Genomic DNA, 18,974 nt, shown 5'->3' with positions numbered 1-18,974 from the left:
TTGTGTAATTCTCACCATTGTGTTTTGCAGCTTAAAACCACAAAACGTGTTTACAACTTCTACGCACCTGATGCACAGCTGGCACAGCAGTGGATTGACAAGATTCAGGGCTGCATCTCTGATGCGTAGAGCCCAGATTTCTTCCTTTCCGCGACCCGCCCTCTGACCCCGACTGTGTGTAAACTGTAGGACCATCTTGACGGAATGATGGCTGCATTAACCATGTGCACACGAAATCACGCCAACACGAACCTTGCCTGCTTGCTTCTTGCAGAATTAGATTCATCTTGGTTTTTTTTTGCCGTCATCAATTGCAAGAGATGAGGCAGCGACGTTCATGTTTGCATGTTAACCTGTAAATGTAGCCAACGATCAACCGTCCAGCACTGGAGTCACCTGCACTGAGTACCACTCTGTCATTATACAGAGAGCAAGAGCATATTCGAGAAATGCACACTTACGTTCATGTCGCTTTAGTCACCTTTTGCAAAAAGGTGTGATGAGTTTTAAACCCCAGCTGTTTTACCCAAAGTGTCCGTTTTCATTTAGACACAGATGGATTTTTGGAAATGTTCGTTGCATTGTGTAATGGAAATGTGATTTGCCTCAAATCTGGCCAGTGTAGGCAAGATCGTTACAATCAGTAGGTGTCGGATCAGATATGTATTTTTTTATTTGGATTTTTACTCCACCTTTTTAAACTCTTTATGAATGTCACGGCTAAGCTGTCGTCTGTGAACATATTGTATTAAGTGGATGCTTACCATGGTGCAGTTATGTGCCATCGAAAGCCACTGGTTTCGTGTGATCGGCCTATAAAACGGCTACAGGTGAAAAATCCTGCACGTCTCTTGTTTACCTTTCCACCCCCAACATCCATTGGACAAAGAAACACAATGTGAGCCAGTGTTCTCAATGCGAGAACCTATACGTAACATTTGCGCAGCCCACCAAAGAGTCTGATTTTACACCGTTGGCACACGTGCAATGTTGACACACGTTAGAGGTCAAACTTACCACCCTGTCTTGTGAAAGAACTTGGGTCAGCATGCTTTATATGGTGCACGGTATCAATTGGGAGAAGCATTCTGCTCTGATAGTCAGGATTATGTTTTGTTATCCATCCCACCCCCTGACATTTGGAGTGATATTCACAGTAGGATTAACCCGGTCGGGATAGACTCTTGTAATGCGAGTCACCTATGGAATTAAGTGCAACCCACCTGTAGTGAGTGCTTGTTACAGTCTAAGGCAGCAGTTAAAAAGAGTCCCCGGTATACAGTCCAGCAAAGTTATTATTTGTGTTCTTCATTCGCATGTGATTTGTGATTATACGTTCTGCACAACCGTCAGTTGGCTCCAATGGAAAGCTTGACTGGGTGGGTGGGGTCTGGGTTGTTTCGGTGTTGTGATGAACACCTCGTTGGTAGAGGTGACACTTGAGTGTTGTGGCCATCGGCCACTTGGCCAACATTCCTCCATCTAACGGCTCAAAAGCACTGCTTTATGTAATGCGTTACGGATGCTGCACTGTGGTCTTGGGGCCAAACCGGCCACTGGGTTGGAGTTTGGCCGTTAAAACTTGCGGTTGTGAAATGATTTGTGCGCACGAACGAAAACGGCGAGTGATGTTGCTGTTGAAGGTCAGCCATTAAATGACCAATCAAAAATGCTCCCGTACAAAGGTGGTGGCACACTGGGTGGATTCCAACGCTCGGGCACAAATGGACTGCCAGCCCCATCTCTGCCGCCCTGACCTCCGCCGCCTCCGCCTCTGCAGCCACTCGCGTTTGCACCCGAGTTTGGGAAATTAAAGGGGCCTCCGTAATCCATTCCTGCACATCGCACAGGGACCGAGGTGCGAGTTGAGCACAGAGGAACGTTTGCGTGTCCATCCATTGCCCATCGTCAGGTGTGACTAATGCGGTTGTCGAAACATTGTTTTCATACAGTTTTCACTTGCCTTGACTGGCCACAACTTGACGTGGGCGGTGAATGGCACCGGGGTACACAGGACACCACCACCGGTAGAATTGAACTCGCGCCTCATACCTGGACCAATAAGATCGTGTCGATGTCCTTGCGAAGCACGTGTTGGTGTGTGTCGACTACGATGATGATGATGTCCACGTGCAGACTGCCTCGTTTTATGAACCTCGCCTAGCATCCCGAACGTTACCGTGATCAGCTGAATTCTTACTACATTTGCGCACCACCCCCGCCGCCATCATTTACGAATGAATGTTCTCAGTGTGTGGAATAGCCAAAAGCATAGCACCACTAGAGAGGGTCAGTATTTACTTATTAGCAGTTACACGTTTTGTACAGAAATAATGTGCATGTATAAAAGTGTACTTTTTTTGTTTTGTATATTTATGACTTATTTTACAATGTTGATAATTTTATTAATGTTGCCTTGGTCTTCCTTTGATAACGTTATTAGTGTCATAACTCGTGGTTGGGAGTGGAGTTCTATATAGAGCCATCTATATTTGCTGCTTTATAACCATTGCAGCAGTCACAGATTTTCAGACTTTACAGTAATTGTATGCGGGGTGTAAGCTTCTGTGTAGAAAGTCTTGTGTTTATAACTGGTCGTATGCTACCTGAGTTGTTTAATTTTCATGTAATTAAAGTGTACATAGTTGTGATAGAGGTCTTTATGTTTCCCTTTGTTACTAAAAGTACAGTATATATGGTGCAGTTAAGTGGGGTTTTTTAAGCTAATGTTATGTGTTCATAAAGAACAAATAAAATATAAAAATGGCCACTTGTGTGCGTGTGCCATGATTTCCAATTGAGTACTTTGCAAGATGTGTTCACAAATACGCTTACATAAGGATTTTGTAACGGTCCGTCTTGTGCATCGAAGGTGAGTCACGTCAGCACTTTTCACTTGTTGCAAGTTAAGTTACAAAATGGAACATCCATATTAACTCCCGAAAAGCGTGACAAAGCTTGCGACCCTCCCAACGTTTTGTAACCAAAATCTGAACGGAGAGACACGACGAGTTGGGAGCGAGTCTCGTCAATGGCCAAAGGTGAGAACGATATGTCGAGATTTTGTAACATCCTTTCAGACGATGTGCTCAATTGAGCGTTACAGCCAACTTCATCTCGAGCATCGAAAGCTGGCCCACCCCATGCCATAGATGACTAAGTAACATCGTCGCGTTAATAAGAGAGACCTCGAAATGCGTTAATTTTAAACCACGCATTTGAAATGGTCAGCGATATCGCCGCTATTTAACTGGAGTTGTAAATCTAGGACGCCCATCCACTGCTCTCCGAAGTGTCCATCTGGCACCACGCGAATATGCGGGTCAAGGTGAGTGACAATTTATCAAGACAATGGACTTGTGCAGAGATATTGACGGCACAAGAATATCGCATTGTATTTTGCGAACGCTGACAGTTTGACTTGATCTTAAGGGATGCTGATTACGGTCACGTGTTGGGGTGATTTCTGGCTTTAATCATCATCATCAGCCACGGTCAAATCTGCCAGTGGGAGGAAAACCTCCCAAAGTCAAGTCGCCAGATCACTTCTCTGCAATTTAATAACCCAGCAAGCATCCCCGCTCGTGTCTGTGGGATTGATAATTAAGAGTTGCGGGTGTGGGGTGGATTGTTTCATCGTGGGACTTGAAAGAGGATGGTGGTTTTTTTGGGGGGTTATTCATCCATCGGTGGTTTGATCACGGCTGATCATGAATTTGCTTCAAACGTATACACATTCTAGCCGTGCACTTGATGACGGCGGTTTGATGGATTGCCACCAATCAGGGTTGAGATTTGCATTTCAGAAAAATGCCTTTTTTCCGTTTCTTTTTTTAAAACCGTCTATTATTTCACATTTCTTCTGTCTCGTCTGTCCAGTTCCGAGCATTTCTGCCGCCATGAAAGTCGCACTCGCATACACTCTGTCCAACATGTAACCCGCTGCACCCAGATCCAATGCGTGAAACCCGTGAACACACACACACACCCACACTAAAAGAGCGCCGTTGGGATAAACGAAGTCGATGCCTCGTTACGCACCGCACGTGTCTTGACAAGGGGGCCCTTTGTGCGAGGTCAACCCCCCCTTGTTTGTGTCGCCCAGACGGCTCATTCTGGGCAATTGCCCGTCAATGTTTCGCTTGCTAAACAGCGCGCGCGCGTGTTTATTTGTTGCAGAACTTCATTGATCCATCGCATGTCTATCGGCCAGACATCGGTGACCTATGTAGCAAATCCAACAAGGAGCACTTCCGAAACTTTGAGGTAAGACCCTGGAAAAAAAAGCCTCCACTGCGCTGCCAAAATTGATCTCAATTAACTTTGAGGCATATTTTTTGCAATCCACTGCTGGATGAAGGCCTCCCCAAGATGCCCCCGCATCTTTCACGATCCTGCCGTGCCAGAATCCACCCCTCAGCACCGGCACACGAGGCGATTTCATCGTTCCGTCTCTTGAGTCTCTCGTTTCTCGGACGCGTTCACGTAGACTCGTGATTTTTTTTCTCCGTGAATTGTATTCCTTTGCAACTGTTCCTATCTGATCTCACATCCACCTAGTTTCAGGATATTACGTGTATTTTTTTACACCTCGTGTTTTACGATTGTTGTACAGTACTGTTGCTGTGCACCTGCTTTCGTATTTCTTTGCTTTTGCAATCCAGTCCTCCTTTGAGCGACTTGTAGTAGCACCTCCGATTAGCACGGGTGGCTACGTACGGTGCGAAAGAAGTTCAACGTACATACATAGATGAGGTGCCACCGATTTAAGAGATTCTGTATGCCTGCAAGAATAGCCAAGTGTCTAGGAACTGACTGCCCATTCGTTTCTTCACGCGTTCCCCCACCTTTCAGAATGGCCCGCTGCAGGAACGCATCAAGAAAACGTATAAAGAAATGCACACCTACCAGACCGTGGAGCTCGTTCGTAAAAAGGTGACGACTTTTGAGGTCATCGTTGCAGATAAGTGCGGGGAGCGGCGGTGTAGCGGTTAGCGCACTGCGCTACGAGCCCGGAGACCCGAGTTCGATTCCCGCTCACGGCACTACACCGGTGACGATTCTCTGAACTTAGGCATGGGCCTCCCCTAGGTCGACTCGGTCTCAAATGAGGGATATGTAAACATCACCACTAGGGAGACAAAGGCGGCCGGGAATGGTGTTGGCCACCCCCATCCCCTTTGTGTGCCGTGCCGGCCTTTATAGGTGCTACTCGCTAACAGCACTTGCCCCAACAGTCTGTCAAAGGCGATACGCCGGGCGAATCTTTGTTGTAAACCAAGAAAAGGAAAAGTCCCGACAGTCCAAAAGGGCAATTGTCTCGACAACCTGACATCGTTCCTGGTTAATACTAACCACGGTTAGTCATTGATGTTGCAGGAAAGTGTGCATTGCATCTCGAGGAGTTGATGTACTGAATCGTGCCTGCGGGACCAAAGAGCTATCGTGTGATCAAATTCTCAATGAGACCTCAAGGTTTCGTTTTTTGGTGTAGATATATTTGTGATATTGGGCAAATTCTTTATTTACGTGAGGTCAATAGGCTGCGTATTTCTCTAGCCATTGGACGATCCAAGGAGAATTGATTCGTACGACACAAGCTTCCAATACTGATTTCTTGATCTGTAGATTAGCAAAATAAAGTGTCCATTTACGTATATTTACAATAAACGTAACATGCTGAGTACTAACATGCTTGGTGCACCTACTCTACGATGCACGTACATACATCCACGTGCTTTCATGTCCACCTCTCTTTGCACGGTAGAATCTCCAATTTTAGTTTTTATCAACAATGAATAAGTTCAACTTAACGCGCAGCAAGAGTATTCGCTCGCTCTTGTGGAGCAAGAACAACTGGAAGGAGTGACGAACCACAGACAAGCTTGAACCAGCGCGACCAACAATTGCCCACGTTCTGCCGTCCCCTACGTATTAAGATGTTATTGGGCAATTAATGAGTGGGAGGAAACCGGAGCTCCCAGAATAACAAACCCACACATGCTTGGTTGGAAACACTCGTCCATACAGAGCGAATAAGTGAGGTCCACATATTTGCTGCAATGCCCTCTCCTGGAAAGTCAGGGTTATGACATCTCTCCGCACACGGGAAGGGAGTTTCACAACATATTTACGATCCGCCGACAACCCTCAAAAGGTTCCCTTAATGGATTGGCCTGGCAGCCCGTTGAATAGTTTTTCAAGTGCAACTCATGGGTGCATTTTCTGGCTAGAGATGTGACAGATGTGCACGTAATTGTCAGGCTAGAAATGTGACAGATGTTGCACGTAAATTGTCAGGCTAGAGATAATGTGCACGTGATGAATCTGCGAGATGCCACCCTTGCCGCCGTCCCCGCAGTACGCACAGTGGGGCCGCATGGAGCGCACGCGCATGAGCATCATGAAGGCGCTCGCCGAGATGGACCTGATGGTGGACGAGTCGGACCCGGACGTGGACTTCCCCAACTCGTTCCACGCGTACCAGACGGCGGAGGCCATTCGCCAGGCTCACCCGGACAAGGGTCCGTGTGCTCGCCAACACAAAAAAAAATAACCCGTAAAAACGAAGTTTTTCACTATAAATCCTTTATATGCATGGCATCGGTTTTATTTTATTATTCATTTCTGTTTTTCTTGAGTAAGAGTTTCATTTTTATCACATTGGTATTTTAAATTAAATATGATTTTTTTTTTCCCTAAAAAGTGGAAAATTTTGGGAAATTTTTTTCACGAAAATAAATTGTCACGCACAACGAGTCTGTGTGCAAAATATCAGCTCGATTGGATCACGGGAAGTGGGTTAAAAAACGATCGGAAGATTTGCCCGGTCGTAAGCGCGCAAGCAAGCAAGCAAGTGAACTTAATATAAAGGATTTAAAAAGATAAAGACACAAGTGCCGCGTTTCCTCGACCCACCGCGTCTTAAACCCGTGTTTGGTGACCCAGGACTCGTCGATCCATTTCGGGTCTGGCTTTGACAGCGTGGCACGCATCCGGACCGCAAGGCTCTGCGTCCTCCCCGACTCACCCCCGGTCGCCCACTGTTTGATAAACCCAGGTCCGAGCCGATCAGTTTGGTTCCTCGAACCGATCCGGCCCTCTTCCTAGTGGTAGTGCAGGACATGGTACAGCGATCTTGACTTAAAGCTGTCGTGACTGCAGGAATTCATATTCTTGGGTCTTTCGGTGAAGTCACGTAGATAGGCTCAAAGAAAAATAATTAAAATAACAAAAAAAACTACGACGTTTTGATCACAAAACAAGAAAAGGGTCCTGAAGACGACCGCTTGTGTTGAAGACGACCGCTTGTGTTGCAATTATTTTTATTTGAACCTATCTACGTGACTTTACCGAAAGACCCAAGCATATGGTACAACAATGGCAGTCCATTGGCCCAGAACAAAAACCCGGTCTAATAGTGTCGGTGACGACTCAACTTTTTACAATTATCAGCAGGGTCTCATCTAAATGAAGAGTGCTGCGCTCATAAATAGTTATGATGTAGCTTTGTTTGATCCAGATATATAAATATTTATTTTGCTTCATCCTAAGTAAGTCTGAACGCGTATTATCTTGCACTTATGAGTTCAGTCCATCACAAATGCGTACAGCATGACTTGGTAAAACTAGAGTGGTTTCAGCAATTATTATTTTGTATAAACAGATGAAAATGTATCATCCCCTAGAATACAAACATATTACAATAGGCTACAATTTTATTAAATACTTTATATGTAGTCATGTTTCAGAGTACAGAACAGGCAGAAAATATTGACTTGTAAAACAGTTAAAGAATATTTTGCATCGCTCTAAAACATTTTTTTTTACAAAGTTGACAAATAAAAGTTTAGGGTTTAAATTGTACCAACGTCTTTGCGTGGCCAATAAAAGTTAACGCTGTGATAAACTTTTCACATCCGTAAGTTGTCGCATAGTTCACTTTATGGTCATAAAAGAAAGATTGGTACCACTAAAGATTTGCCACCACAGTAATGCTCTGGTCCATGGCCTGTAACCGATGGGTGAGAATTTATGTTACAGCGGCCGATATTAATCCATAGTCGGTGCCAGTGAATGTAAGTCTTGTTAATATAATGTTCATGTGCAGAAATAGAAAAGAGGTCAATTTATTTCACTCATTTATGTACTTGCTCTTTATAGGTTAGATGATGTCGTTAAAGACCATGGTTTAGTTTGTCTTGATAATAACAGCTGACAGCCCTGTGTTATATCCTCTACTGCAGGTTCTTCACGTGCAGTGTTGGCCATGGGGGTTGTTTGACCATACTTCACCACGCTGGCCATTGCAGTTTGGTGAAGGGGTAGGGCTCAGGACCAGTTGAGACATCACTTTCCACTGATGTTCGCCCGGCTTTGGAATCAAATTCAGGTTGCTGGGCTCACGGCGGTCCTAGGTCCTCCCCTCCTTCAACAACCCACAATAACCAGCTTGGGGAAGTATGGTCAAACAACCTCCATGACTGATACAGCATGGGGGGGGGGGGAGGGAGGGGGTGGCTTTAATTCAACAGTGAATTGACAGACAGATGTAAATAATTGAAATATAATAATTCAGTTGATATTTACCGACCGAAAAGGTCGGCCAACGTGAGAGTGCTTGAAGGTCTGTGATAGTTGAGACTCTGTACTCACGCATGGATGGGTGGGGGGGGGGGGGGTGTGGGGTTGCTTGTGCATCGCATCACACAAACGTTCACTGCTTGTTTTTGCTGTGCTCATTCTCCTGCAGACTGGCTCCAGCTCGTCGGCCTTATCCACGACCTCGGGAAGATCATGGCCCGCTGGGGAGAGCCCCAGGTGAGGTCCACGCGCATGCCGCGGACACCAACTCGCTCGGGGGGTTGGCAAAAGCTGCGGTGGCTTCGGAGCCGCGTGCGGCTCTCTGGCTTCTTGCCGTGGCACTCACACAGCTGTTGACCTCTCGTCGTGGTGTCTCACACAGCTGTTGACCTCTTGTTGTGGTGTCTCTCACAGCTGTTGACCTCTCGTCGTGGTGTCTCACACAGCTGTTGACCTATCGTCGTGGTGTCTCACACAGCTGTTGCCCTCTCGCTGTGGTGTCTCTCACAGCTGTTGCCCTCTCGCCGTGGTGTCTCTCACAGCTGTTGACCTCTTGTTGTGGTGTCTCTCACAGCTGTTGACCTCTCGTCGTGGTGTCTCACACGGCTGTTGACCTCTCGCCGTGGTGTCTCACACAACTGTTGACCTCTCGCTGTAGTGTCTCACACAGCTGTTGACCTCTCGCTGTGGTGTCTCACACAGCTGTTGACATCTCGTCGTAGTGTCTCACACAGCTGTTGACCTCTCGCTGTGGTGTCTCACACAGCTGTTGACATCTCGCTGTGGTGTCTCACACAGCTGTTGACCTCTCGCTGTAGTGTCTCACACAGCTGTTGACCTCTCGTCGTGGTGTCTCTCACAGCTGTTGACCTCTCGCTGTGGTGTCTCACACAGCTGTTGACTTCTCGCTGTGGTATCTCACACAGCTGTTGACCTCTCGTCGTGGTGTCTCACACAGCTGTTGACCTCTCGCTGTGATGTCTCACACAGCTGTTGACCTCTCGCTGTGGTATCTCACACAGCTGTTGACCTCTCGTCGTGGTGTCTCACACAGCTGTTGACCTCTCGCTGTGATGTCTCACACAGCTGTTGACCTCTCGCTGTGGTGTCACACACAGCTGTTGACCTCTCGCTGTGGTGTCTCACACAGCTGTTGACCTCTCGCTGTGGTGTCTCACACAGCTGTTGACTTCTCGCTGTGGTGTCTCACACAGCTGTTGACCTCTTGTTGTGGTGTCTCACACAGCTGTTGACCTCTCATCGTGGTGTCTCACACAGCTGTTGACCTCTCGCTGTGGTGTCTCACACAGCTGTTGACTTCTCGCTGTGGTGTCTCACACAGCTGTTGACTTCTCGCTGTGGTATCTCACACAGCTGTTGACCTCTTGTTGTGGTGTCTCACACAGCTGTTGACCTCTCATCGTGGTGTCTCACACAGCTGTTGACCTCTCGCTGTGGTATCTCACACAGCTGTTGACCTCTCGCTGTGGTGTCACACACAGCTGTTGACCTCTCGCTGTGGTGTCTCACACAGCTGTTGACCTCTTGTTGTGGTGTCTCACACAGCTGTTGACCTCTCGCTGTGGTATCTCACACAGCTGTTGACCTTTCGCTGTGGTGTCTCACACAGCTGTTGACCTCTCGCTGTGGTGTCTCACACAGCTGTTGACCTCTTGTTGTGATGTCTCACACAGCTGTTGACCTCTCGCTGTGGTATCTCACACAGCTGTTGACCTCTCGTCGTGGTGTCTCACACAGCTGTTGACCTCTCGCTGTGATGTCTCACACAGCTGTTGACCTCTCGCTGTGGTGTCACACACAGCTGTTGACCTCTCGCTGTGGTGTCTCACACAGCTGTTGACCTCTCGCTGTGGTGTCACACACAGCTGTTGACCTCTCGCTGTGGTGTCTCACACAGCTGTTGACCTCTCGCTGTGCTATCTCACACAGCTGTTGACCTCTCGTGGCGGTATCTCACACAGCTGTTGACCTCTTGTTGTGGTGTCTCACACAGCTGTTGACCTCTCGCTGTGGTATCTCACACAGCTGTTGACCTCTCGTGGCGGTATCTCACACAGCTGTTGACCTTTCGCTGTGGTATCACACAGCTGTTGACTTCTTGCCGTGTGTCACACACAGGTGTTGACCTCTCGTCATGGTATCTCACACAGCTGTTGACCTCTCATGGCGGTATCTCACACAGCTGTTGTAGTTGAGTGAATGTGTGAATCCTTTTGCCTCCAGTGGTGCGTGGTTGGAGATACCTTTCCAGTTGGATGCGCATTCCAGAAATCGATCGTCTACAGAGACTCCACTTTCCAAGATAACCCGGACTCACACGACGCGCGCTACAAGTAAATGCAACGTGACACTCATTGTGGATTATGCACGGGCCACAATTCACATTTACACTATACACGAAAGTCGTAAGGCATGCAGCCCATCGCCCAGTGGAAGGAGTGCCTAGATATTGGAAGCTAATCAGCATTTAGCCGGTTAAGAAAGACATTCCTGTGGAGGGAGCTGGTAGGAACGTTGGGTTGCTCGGTCAATGGCCAGGGTCAACGGCGGCGTGGTGTATTCCGCAAATATGCCCGACTGTGAGGGCGGGCACAAGCCGGCGTGATTAGGTTAAACGTTGAGTTTTATAAGGGCACCACGGGGTGACCAGCCCCTCCCCACCCAGCCCCACCCAGCCCACCCCCCACCCTCCCTACCCAGCCCCTCCTCACCCTCCCCACCCAGCCCCTCCCCACCCTCCCCACCCAGCCCCTCCCCACCCTCCCCTCCCAGCCCCACCCTCCCCACCCAGCCCCTCCTCACCCTCCCCACCCATCCCCTCCCCACTCTCCCCTCCCAGCCCACCCTCCCCACCCAGCCCCTCCCCACCCAGCCCCTCCCCATCCTCCCCAGCCCTTCCCTGCACGACAGACGGACGGATACAATAATCCCCTGTGGGCTGGTGGAACCAGGTGGTTCCTACCAGTATAACAATTTCTATAGCGCCGTAACATGGTAATACTTGACAAGGGTTCTTACACGATTGATCACTGGGGGCTTGCCAAGTGCTGTCGGGCAAGGTGCGGGAAGGAGGAGATAGCGGTGCTGAGGATCACACCCTCTGATGCGTGGTGGGTGTTCTCTGGGGTCTCAAGATATCCTCCCCACTCGTTGCACACCTCGTTCATAGCAGTGGCCATCTATCCCAAAAAAGGAGGACCCCCCCCCCCCCACTTCCTAAAAAAAACAACAACGGGAAGTCTAGCGACTCAGTGAGGCTTTTCTGGGTAAATGTTTGGCATTGTTCTACTGATCGGCATCATCACGCAACAGTTTGTGGGATTACGCACACGCTGTTCACAGAGTAGGTCGCAGTATTTCGATTTAAAGCTTTCGTGACTGCAGGGATTCATCTTCTTGGGGAAATAATAAAAATAAAACATAATAAAATAATTCTCACGACGTTTCGGCCACAACGCAAGCAGCCGTCCTCAGGTGAAGAACAGGTCTGTCGGAAAGACAGCGTCTGAATTCAGACGCTGTCTTTCCGACGCAGTAGTTGTGCTTCATGCCGCTGTTGTCACACAACCTTGGCGCAAGGGAGCCTTCTTGAGACGGAGTCACCAGTGGGAATAGTGGGGCGAGGGCATGAAGCTTAATAGCTTTAATGACGTTATAAACTCTCCAGAATAAGCTTCTCCGGAGTTAATGAAGAAGTGACCCCGCGTGTCACCTTGGTCGCGTCCCTAGTGCACCACTAATTAAACCAGATTCAGTGGGAGTTTATGCAACGTGGCCGTTCGGAGGCAAATCCCTTGCTCGTAGAATAATACGGAGGGAAAAAAATGAAGAATAATATATAAAGAGACTAATTAAGCGTGCTGTCTACTGTAACGTTCGGCTTATGTATACGGAGCGGTCTGCTTGTTAACAATTAACCCCACGACCAGGCGCCAATGAACGGCATTAATCGTGAAAAGTACATTCATTAAAACAGCTGGATAATTTCATTAATGGCGTACATAAAAAACGTATTCTCAACTAAGGCTGTTGGCTTCCCCACCCATTTGCAGTACTCTCTGCGGCATATACGAGCCCAACTGCGGCTTGGACAAAGTCTCCATGTCGTGGGGTCACGATGGTAAGACGGCGTGTGTGGCACACACTCATTGTTACAGCAGAAGCTCACAGCGGGCAGGGCTCGGTGTCCTGACATCCGCAGGAGAGCGTGCCTTGTTTCAGAAGTTACAAGCGTGTGTTAATTGTTTTTTTACCCTTTTATCTGGCAACAAAACGGACACCTTTTTTACAAGGAGTCATGTTTGCATTGACCACAATAACTGCAGTCGGAATGCAAACAAAAAAACATAACTCTGATAATGTATGCACTGTCCTTGAAGTTGATTGGTCCACACCCGAGACAGCTTTCTTTAGAGCCTAGTCTCACATGGTGTTGGACCAGATTAAACATAACATTGTGGTCAATTACAAACATGACTCATTGTAAAAAAGGTGTCAGTTTTGTTCCCAGATAAAAGTGTAAAAAACCAATTATCATATTTTGCTACTGGCAAATGAGGTTCCAATGGTGTTACAAGCGTGTGTTGCTTATACCAGAATCGTGCTAATATGAGTTCCGCTTAATATCCAGCCTCGAGTTATTGCATCTTAAGAAAATGCCCCGCGATGTATTTTGTCACGTAAAAAAAAAACACGCACGTACATTATCCGGCGAAAAGGGTTTTAATGAAGCCGAGAGCCGGCACTGTTCATGTTGCACTAGACGCCCGTGTGGAGGTGCTCATGGTGGTGCAGTAGAGAAAGTAGGCTGCTGATCGAGCTGTCCGGCACGCTGTGTTTCTTCTCCCCGCACGCTTCGGCTTTCTTCGTCCAAGATAAAAAGTGCAGCAAGAAGGTGTCGCCACACAACGCGAGCAGCCTGACGCGTAGCCTCCCGCGACCAATATCGTCTATAATACAAGTTTGTTTTGGGTTAGATCGCGTCAATATAAATGTGTCGTTACGCCCGCCACCACCCGACACGGCCAAATAGTAAGGTTTGTCACGTAAACAGAACACGCCAATTCGTTACGAGCACAGCAACGCCGGTTTGTTGGAGTTACTCTGCAACGTTTACGTGACAAACCTTCCTGTTTGGCCGTGTCGGGTGGTGGCGGGTTTAACGACGCATTTATATTTACGCGATCTAACCCCAAAAAAAATAAACCCAAATTTGTATTATGAATGCAAGCAGCACCGTCCTGAAAAAAAAATCATTGACACTCAACGAGGGTTTAATTGGGCAAGACAAGAAAAAATAAGTTTAAATACTGTTGTTTCAAACTTGATTTGAAGCTTTCGTGACTGCAGAAATGACTCTTTGGTTCTTTCGGTAAAGTCACGTAGAAAGAAAATTAATTTAATTATAAAATTCTACGTTTCGATTGCAACACAAGCAATCGTCATCAGGTAGAACTAAATTTGAGAGAGACAAAATACAAGACAGACACACGTCTTGAATACACACTTGTGTGTATGTCTGTGTGTCTGTCTCTGTTTCCCCGTGTCTGTGTTTTGTCTATCTCTCAAATTTAGTTATACCTGATGAAGATTGCTTGTGTTGCAATCGAAACGTCGTATTCTATTATTTAATTTATTTTCTTTCGACGTGACTTTACCGAAAGACCCAAAGAGTATAATTGTTTCGTTCGAGACAAGCCGCATCTGTGTATTGCTGATGAGACGTAGAGAACTCGAAACCAAACGCTGCTGGAAAATATTGGTCCGTAAGACCCACAGACTGACGATGAACTAAAATCTCTGTTACGTTTTTTTTTGCTTTGCCGACTTTGTTTTCGCGTGTACTCGTGAGAAATAAAAAAACATCCGTCTGCCATTTGTTTCAGAGTACATGTACCGGGTGTTGAAGTTCAACGAGTGCACCATCCCCGAGGAGGTGAGTTTCCAATCACGAGAAGATTCTGATCGAGGGAGGTGGTAATGCTTTTTTTTTAATGCTCAAACTTTATTTTGTATCTTGTTGTGAAGCTTTCGTGACTACAGGAATCCATACTCTTTGGTTCGGTAAAGTCACGTCGGTATACCTCCGTGACTTTTACCGAAAGAACCAAAGAGTATTTATTTTGTATATATTTATTTTATTTAGCTCTCCCCAGCAGGTGTTTCTACGCCACGGTGAAGTCGTTTCGCTGCCAGACTCTTTGCGTAGGAGTAGAAAAACAACGTCCGTTGCGATGAAGCCTTGCCTTGCTGTTAATCCGTTAGGCACGAGTCGCAGAGCTGGACTCTTTCGAGAAAGCAGCAACTCAGAGGATGCAAGGACTCGCACAGAAACTTGTGAGCTCAGAATAGTACACGGCAAGGCAGCACCACGTGTGAACATCATCGGGAGCAGGGGGGTGTGACCTGTCGCGTGAAATGCGTATGCTCGCGAACAGCACTTGCCCCAAAGTCTGTTAAGGCTATACGGGGGATCTTTGTCTTTGCCCGCTAGATGCTTGGAGTGAGCGGATGCGGGGGGGGGGTTAGCGCGCTGCGCTACGAACCCGGCGACTCGAGTTCAATTCCCGGCCACGGCCAACACCGGTGACGATCTTCTGAACCGGTAATGAGCCTTTTTTAGGTCGACTCAGCCTGAAAAAAATGAGCAACGGGTGCGATGCGTAAACGTCGCCGGGCGTGGTGCTGGCCACCCCACCCCCTCGTGTGCCGTTGCGGCCTTCATAGGTGCTCGCTAACAGCACTTGCCCCGACAGTCGTACTCAGATGGTAAATGTTGTGGCTTGGTCCTCTAACACACTGGTGTAGTGCTGTACTCGTGACGAATTGGCCACGTTCTGTTTACGTGACAACCCTCACTAGTTGGCTGTGTCGGGTGGTGGCTGGTTTTAACGACACATTTACATATTTACGCGATCTAACCCAAATAAATCTCTATTATTAAATACTTTCTTGTTGCCTTTGCGCTCCTTAGGGTTTTTACATCGTGCGCTACCACTCGTTCTACCCGTGGCACACGGCCGGTGACTATGACCACCTGTGTAACGAACAGGACAGGGCGATGCTGCCCTGGGTGAGAGAGTTCAAGTGAGTCCCGCGTCCATCACTTCTCTAACGCCTTCATCACTCTAACGCGTCCATCACTCTATAACGCGTCCATCACTCTATAACACGTCCATCACTCTAACGCCTTCATCACTCTAACGCGTGTACATCACTCTATAACGCGTCCATCACTCTAACGCCTTCATCACTCTAACGCGTGTACATCACTCTGTAACGCGTCCATCACTCCTCTAACGCGTCCACGTCACTCTTACGCACGTATATCACTCTAACGCGTCCATCATTCTAACGCGCTCGCCCCCTTACTGGCGGACAGTTCGTTAAAAGTCCCAGCTGCAGAAAAATGAAATGAAATCATGAAAAAATATGAGAACAGGCTCTTTACCCTATCTGGCAATAAAACAGTTGTTAAGGTGGTCAAAACACCAAGGCTTCAAGTCTGCATAAACCACACGTACCTGTGGCAATGCATGCAAACAAACTTGCTCTGATAATATCTGGCATTGGCTTTGAAACGAATTGGCCTACACCAGAGACAGCAGCCTTCTTAACGCGGCGATGTCTCACCAGTGTCAGACCAGAGAACGCCAAAAGGCGAACAGTACAAACATAAAAGCATCATCATCATCATTAGACCTCCTTTGCCAGTACCAAAATATAATAATAGAGTATCCCCCGCCTTTTGGCGTCCTCTGGTCGAGCACCAATTGGGTCGAGGCTCAAAAGAAAGCCGTCCCTTGGTGTGGACCAATCAGTTTCAAGGACAATGCATATATTATCATAGTATGTTTTTTTTGCATTTTGACTGAAAGTATTGCGGTTAATGCAGACATGAATCCTTGTAAAAAGGTTTCAGTTTTGTTGCCAGAAATAAGGGGGAAAACCCCTAGTATCATAAAAGCAATTTAACTGAAAGCTGCAGGGCTGTACAATGCCCCGCTCTTCACACGCAAGCCGAAGCCACGGAAGAGCAAACGAGAGGTGCCCGTGCGGTCTGTGTGCTCCGTTGCAAGCGAACAACGCCACCCGTGGAACCGACAGGCGTGACTTAACCTCGCGTACGTCCAAAGCCCTTCCCCCATGCCTCACTTGAAAATTAATCCCAAAGTGATATGGCTCTTATCTTTGTCGATAGAAATGTGTGGCCTCTAAGTCGCAAGCTGTCTGACACGAGTCTACTAAACACAACAAGCAATGAGTGAGTTTTCAAATCTTGATTTGAAAGTGCGTGGCTCCAGTGGCTTCTTAAAAGTGATGTTGAGGTCCCCTCCCAGCCACTTTATAATAACTGACAGTGATTTGAAGCTTTCGTGACTGCAGGAATCCATACTCTTTGGGTCTTTCGGTAAAGTCACGTGACTTTACCGAAAGAACCAAAGAGTATATAATAAATGATAGCCCGATAGAAGTTCAACATACGTCCATTCATCTGAATGAATAAAATATAACAAAAAAAACACACCCACCAACCTCTCACCCACATCCAGACGCTGGATGTAGGGTAACGTATCCACGGAGTGATTTTGCCACATCTCTGCTGGGTGAGGTTGGTAATGTGCGGCGGTTGTTTGACCATAACTTCTCAATAATCTTTAAGACGCAACGTATATGTCCTGTTCATTTATACATCTTTCTTTTTTCTTCTTCGAATATAATGTTGCAGCAAATTCGACCTGTACACGAAGAGCGAGGATTTGCCCAACGTGGAGGAGTTGAAACCATACTATACAGCGCTGGTGGAGAAATACTGCCCCGGGTCACTGCGCTGGTGAATAGCGGGGGGTGGGGGGTCTGAACACAAACACCAGCACGGAAGCCGCATGCCGACTTCGACATAGCCCCGTCAATTCGTGAAGTAGAAACCCAGCCCGTGGTGTCACTTCGCCACCACAACCGCGAAGATTCGTGCAAACCACGGTCGCACGCGACTAAGCACTTACATGAGCGGAGGGATTTTTTTTTCTCTCTCCGCTATCAGTCCGGTCCACGCAGCGGGGTTTAAATCCCATAAAACCTTTAGCGTTGTGGCGCTGCAGTGAGAATCACTGATCCGACCAATCACGATTGAGCTTCGGGGGGCTCACGTGCTGCCCATTTGGCTCCGTGACTCGTCTTCAGAGCGGCAGTATTCCGCGCTAGAGCGCAATTGCTCGCCAATTCTCCGCCGATTCGTCGTGAAACTACCAACCCGCATGGGGCTGCGACGAGGCCATGAGATGCGGGTACAGCGAATGGATTGTTGCATTTATTTGTGCGGATCTACTTTTTATGAGTGTCCCCCTCTCGGTGCGTGTGTTGTCTCCCCAGTATACTTCCACACTCATAAAACACTCGCCATTAATGGAACTCGGCAAATATCCAAACTCAAACTGAATAAAAATAAATAGTTCTGAGATTGGGACTGTTGGTGACGAAATACAGGGTATACAAACTTGATTCGGGGTATACATTTATACATTTACAACGATGGTAGCACACTATGAGACATCTCTTTTACCGGTGGCAAAATATAGTAATAGGTAGATGGTAGCACACTCACAGCAACAACTCCGATGAGCACGGTTGGATACGTACGGTGCGAAAGAAACGCGCCGTGGATACGTGTGCATGTGAAACGAATAAAAAGGTGAACTCAAACCCACGCTTCATTGTCTTCGATCTCGCATCGGTCACTTGCACCCGAGTTTGTGCCGCGTCACCTGCAGTGTTGCCTGGGCAAATGTTGAGAGTTGAGAGTGCGTGCCGGGAATTTGAGGGTTAACGAGTACACGGACTGAACGCGTTGCGTTTGATGCCTGTTGAGAGGATATAACAAATACTAAATTTTGATTTAAGCTTTCGTGACTGCAGGGATTCATATTCTTGGTTCTTTCGGTAAAGTCACGTAAAAGGGTAATTATAAAATAATAGAAATATAAAACAATAAAAAAAATATTTTTTCAAATTTTCTTGCCGTGGATTTCACACCTGATGATGATGATTGCTTGTGTTCCAGTCGAAACGTCGTGAGAATTTTTATTTTTTATATTAATATTATTGTATTATTTCCCTTCTACGTGACTTTACCGAAAGAACCAAGAATATATAACAAATACGCTCAAGCTTTTGCCACGCACCCAATGCGGGTGTCTTCAACCGAATTCTCGCTCCTGGATATGCGTCGCAGCAGTGCGTGGCGAAAGCTTGAGGGAAGAAATACAGGGTGTTTAAAATAATAGAACCAATTTCAAAGCAGTATATTTCACGATGGCAACATGTTACAATTACACAAAAAGTTACAAACGGTTTAATGAGTTATCAAATTG

General features: G+C 47.2%; 2 protein-coding genes across 10 annotated transcripts in view; both read left to right on the top strand.

Annotated features, from left to right (window-relative positions):
- The window catches only part of SBF1 (SET binding factor 1), a 93,647-nt gene extending 90,877 nt beyond the window's left edge, over positions 1-2,770 (top strand). For all 9 annotated transcript variants that reach the window (XM_061564403.1, XM_061564401.1, XM_061564407.1 and 6 more), the window contains one exon: positions 31-2,770. In XM_061564403.1, the coding sequence (XP_061420387.1) occupies positions 31-129 (99 nt within the window). In that variant the 3' untranslated portion in view covers positions 130-2,770. The remainder of the gene's footprint in view (positions 1-30) is intronic.
- Positions 2,771-3,237: 467 nt separating this feature from the next.
- On the top strand, positions 3,238-18,306 carry MIOX (myo-inositol oxygenase). The gene is made up of 10 exons (XM_061564398.1): positions 3,238-3,328; positions 4,180-4,266; positions 4,855-4,935; positions 6,362-6,524; positions 8,753-8,820; positions 10,828-10,937; positions 12,657-12,724; positions 14,490-14,539; positions 15,578-15,690; positions 17,333-18,306. The coding sequence occupies exons 1-10, from the start codon at positions 3,317-3,319 to the stop codon at positions 17,439-17,441; spliced, it is 861 nt and encodes a 286-aa protein (XP_061420382.1). The 5' UTR covers positions 3,238-3,316; the 3' UTR covers positions 17,442-18,306.
- The last annotated feature ends 668 nt before the right edge of the window (positions 18,307-18,974 follow it).

Source organism: Lethenteron reissneri, chromosome 33 (assembly GCF_015708825.2).
Source record: "Lethenteron reissneri isolate LAM-NWPU_2019-01 chromosome 33, ASM1570882v1, whole genome shotgun sequence".
Classification (NCBI taxonomy): Eukaryota; Metazoa; Chordata; class Hyperoartia; order Petromyzontiformes; family Petromyzontidae; genus Lethenteron; species Lethenteron reissneri.
Note: the sequence above shows the minus strand (reverse complement) of the source record. Positions and strands in the feature narration are given on the sequence as shown.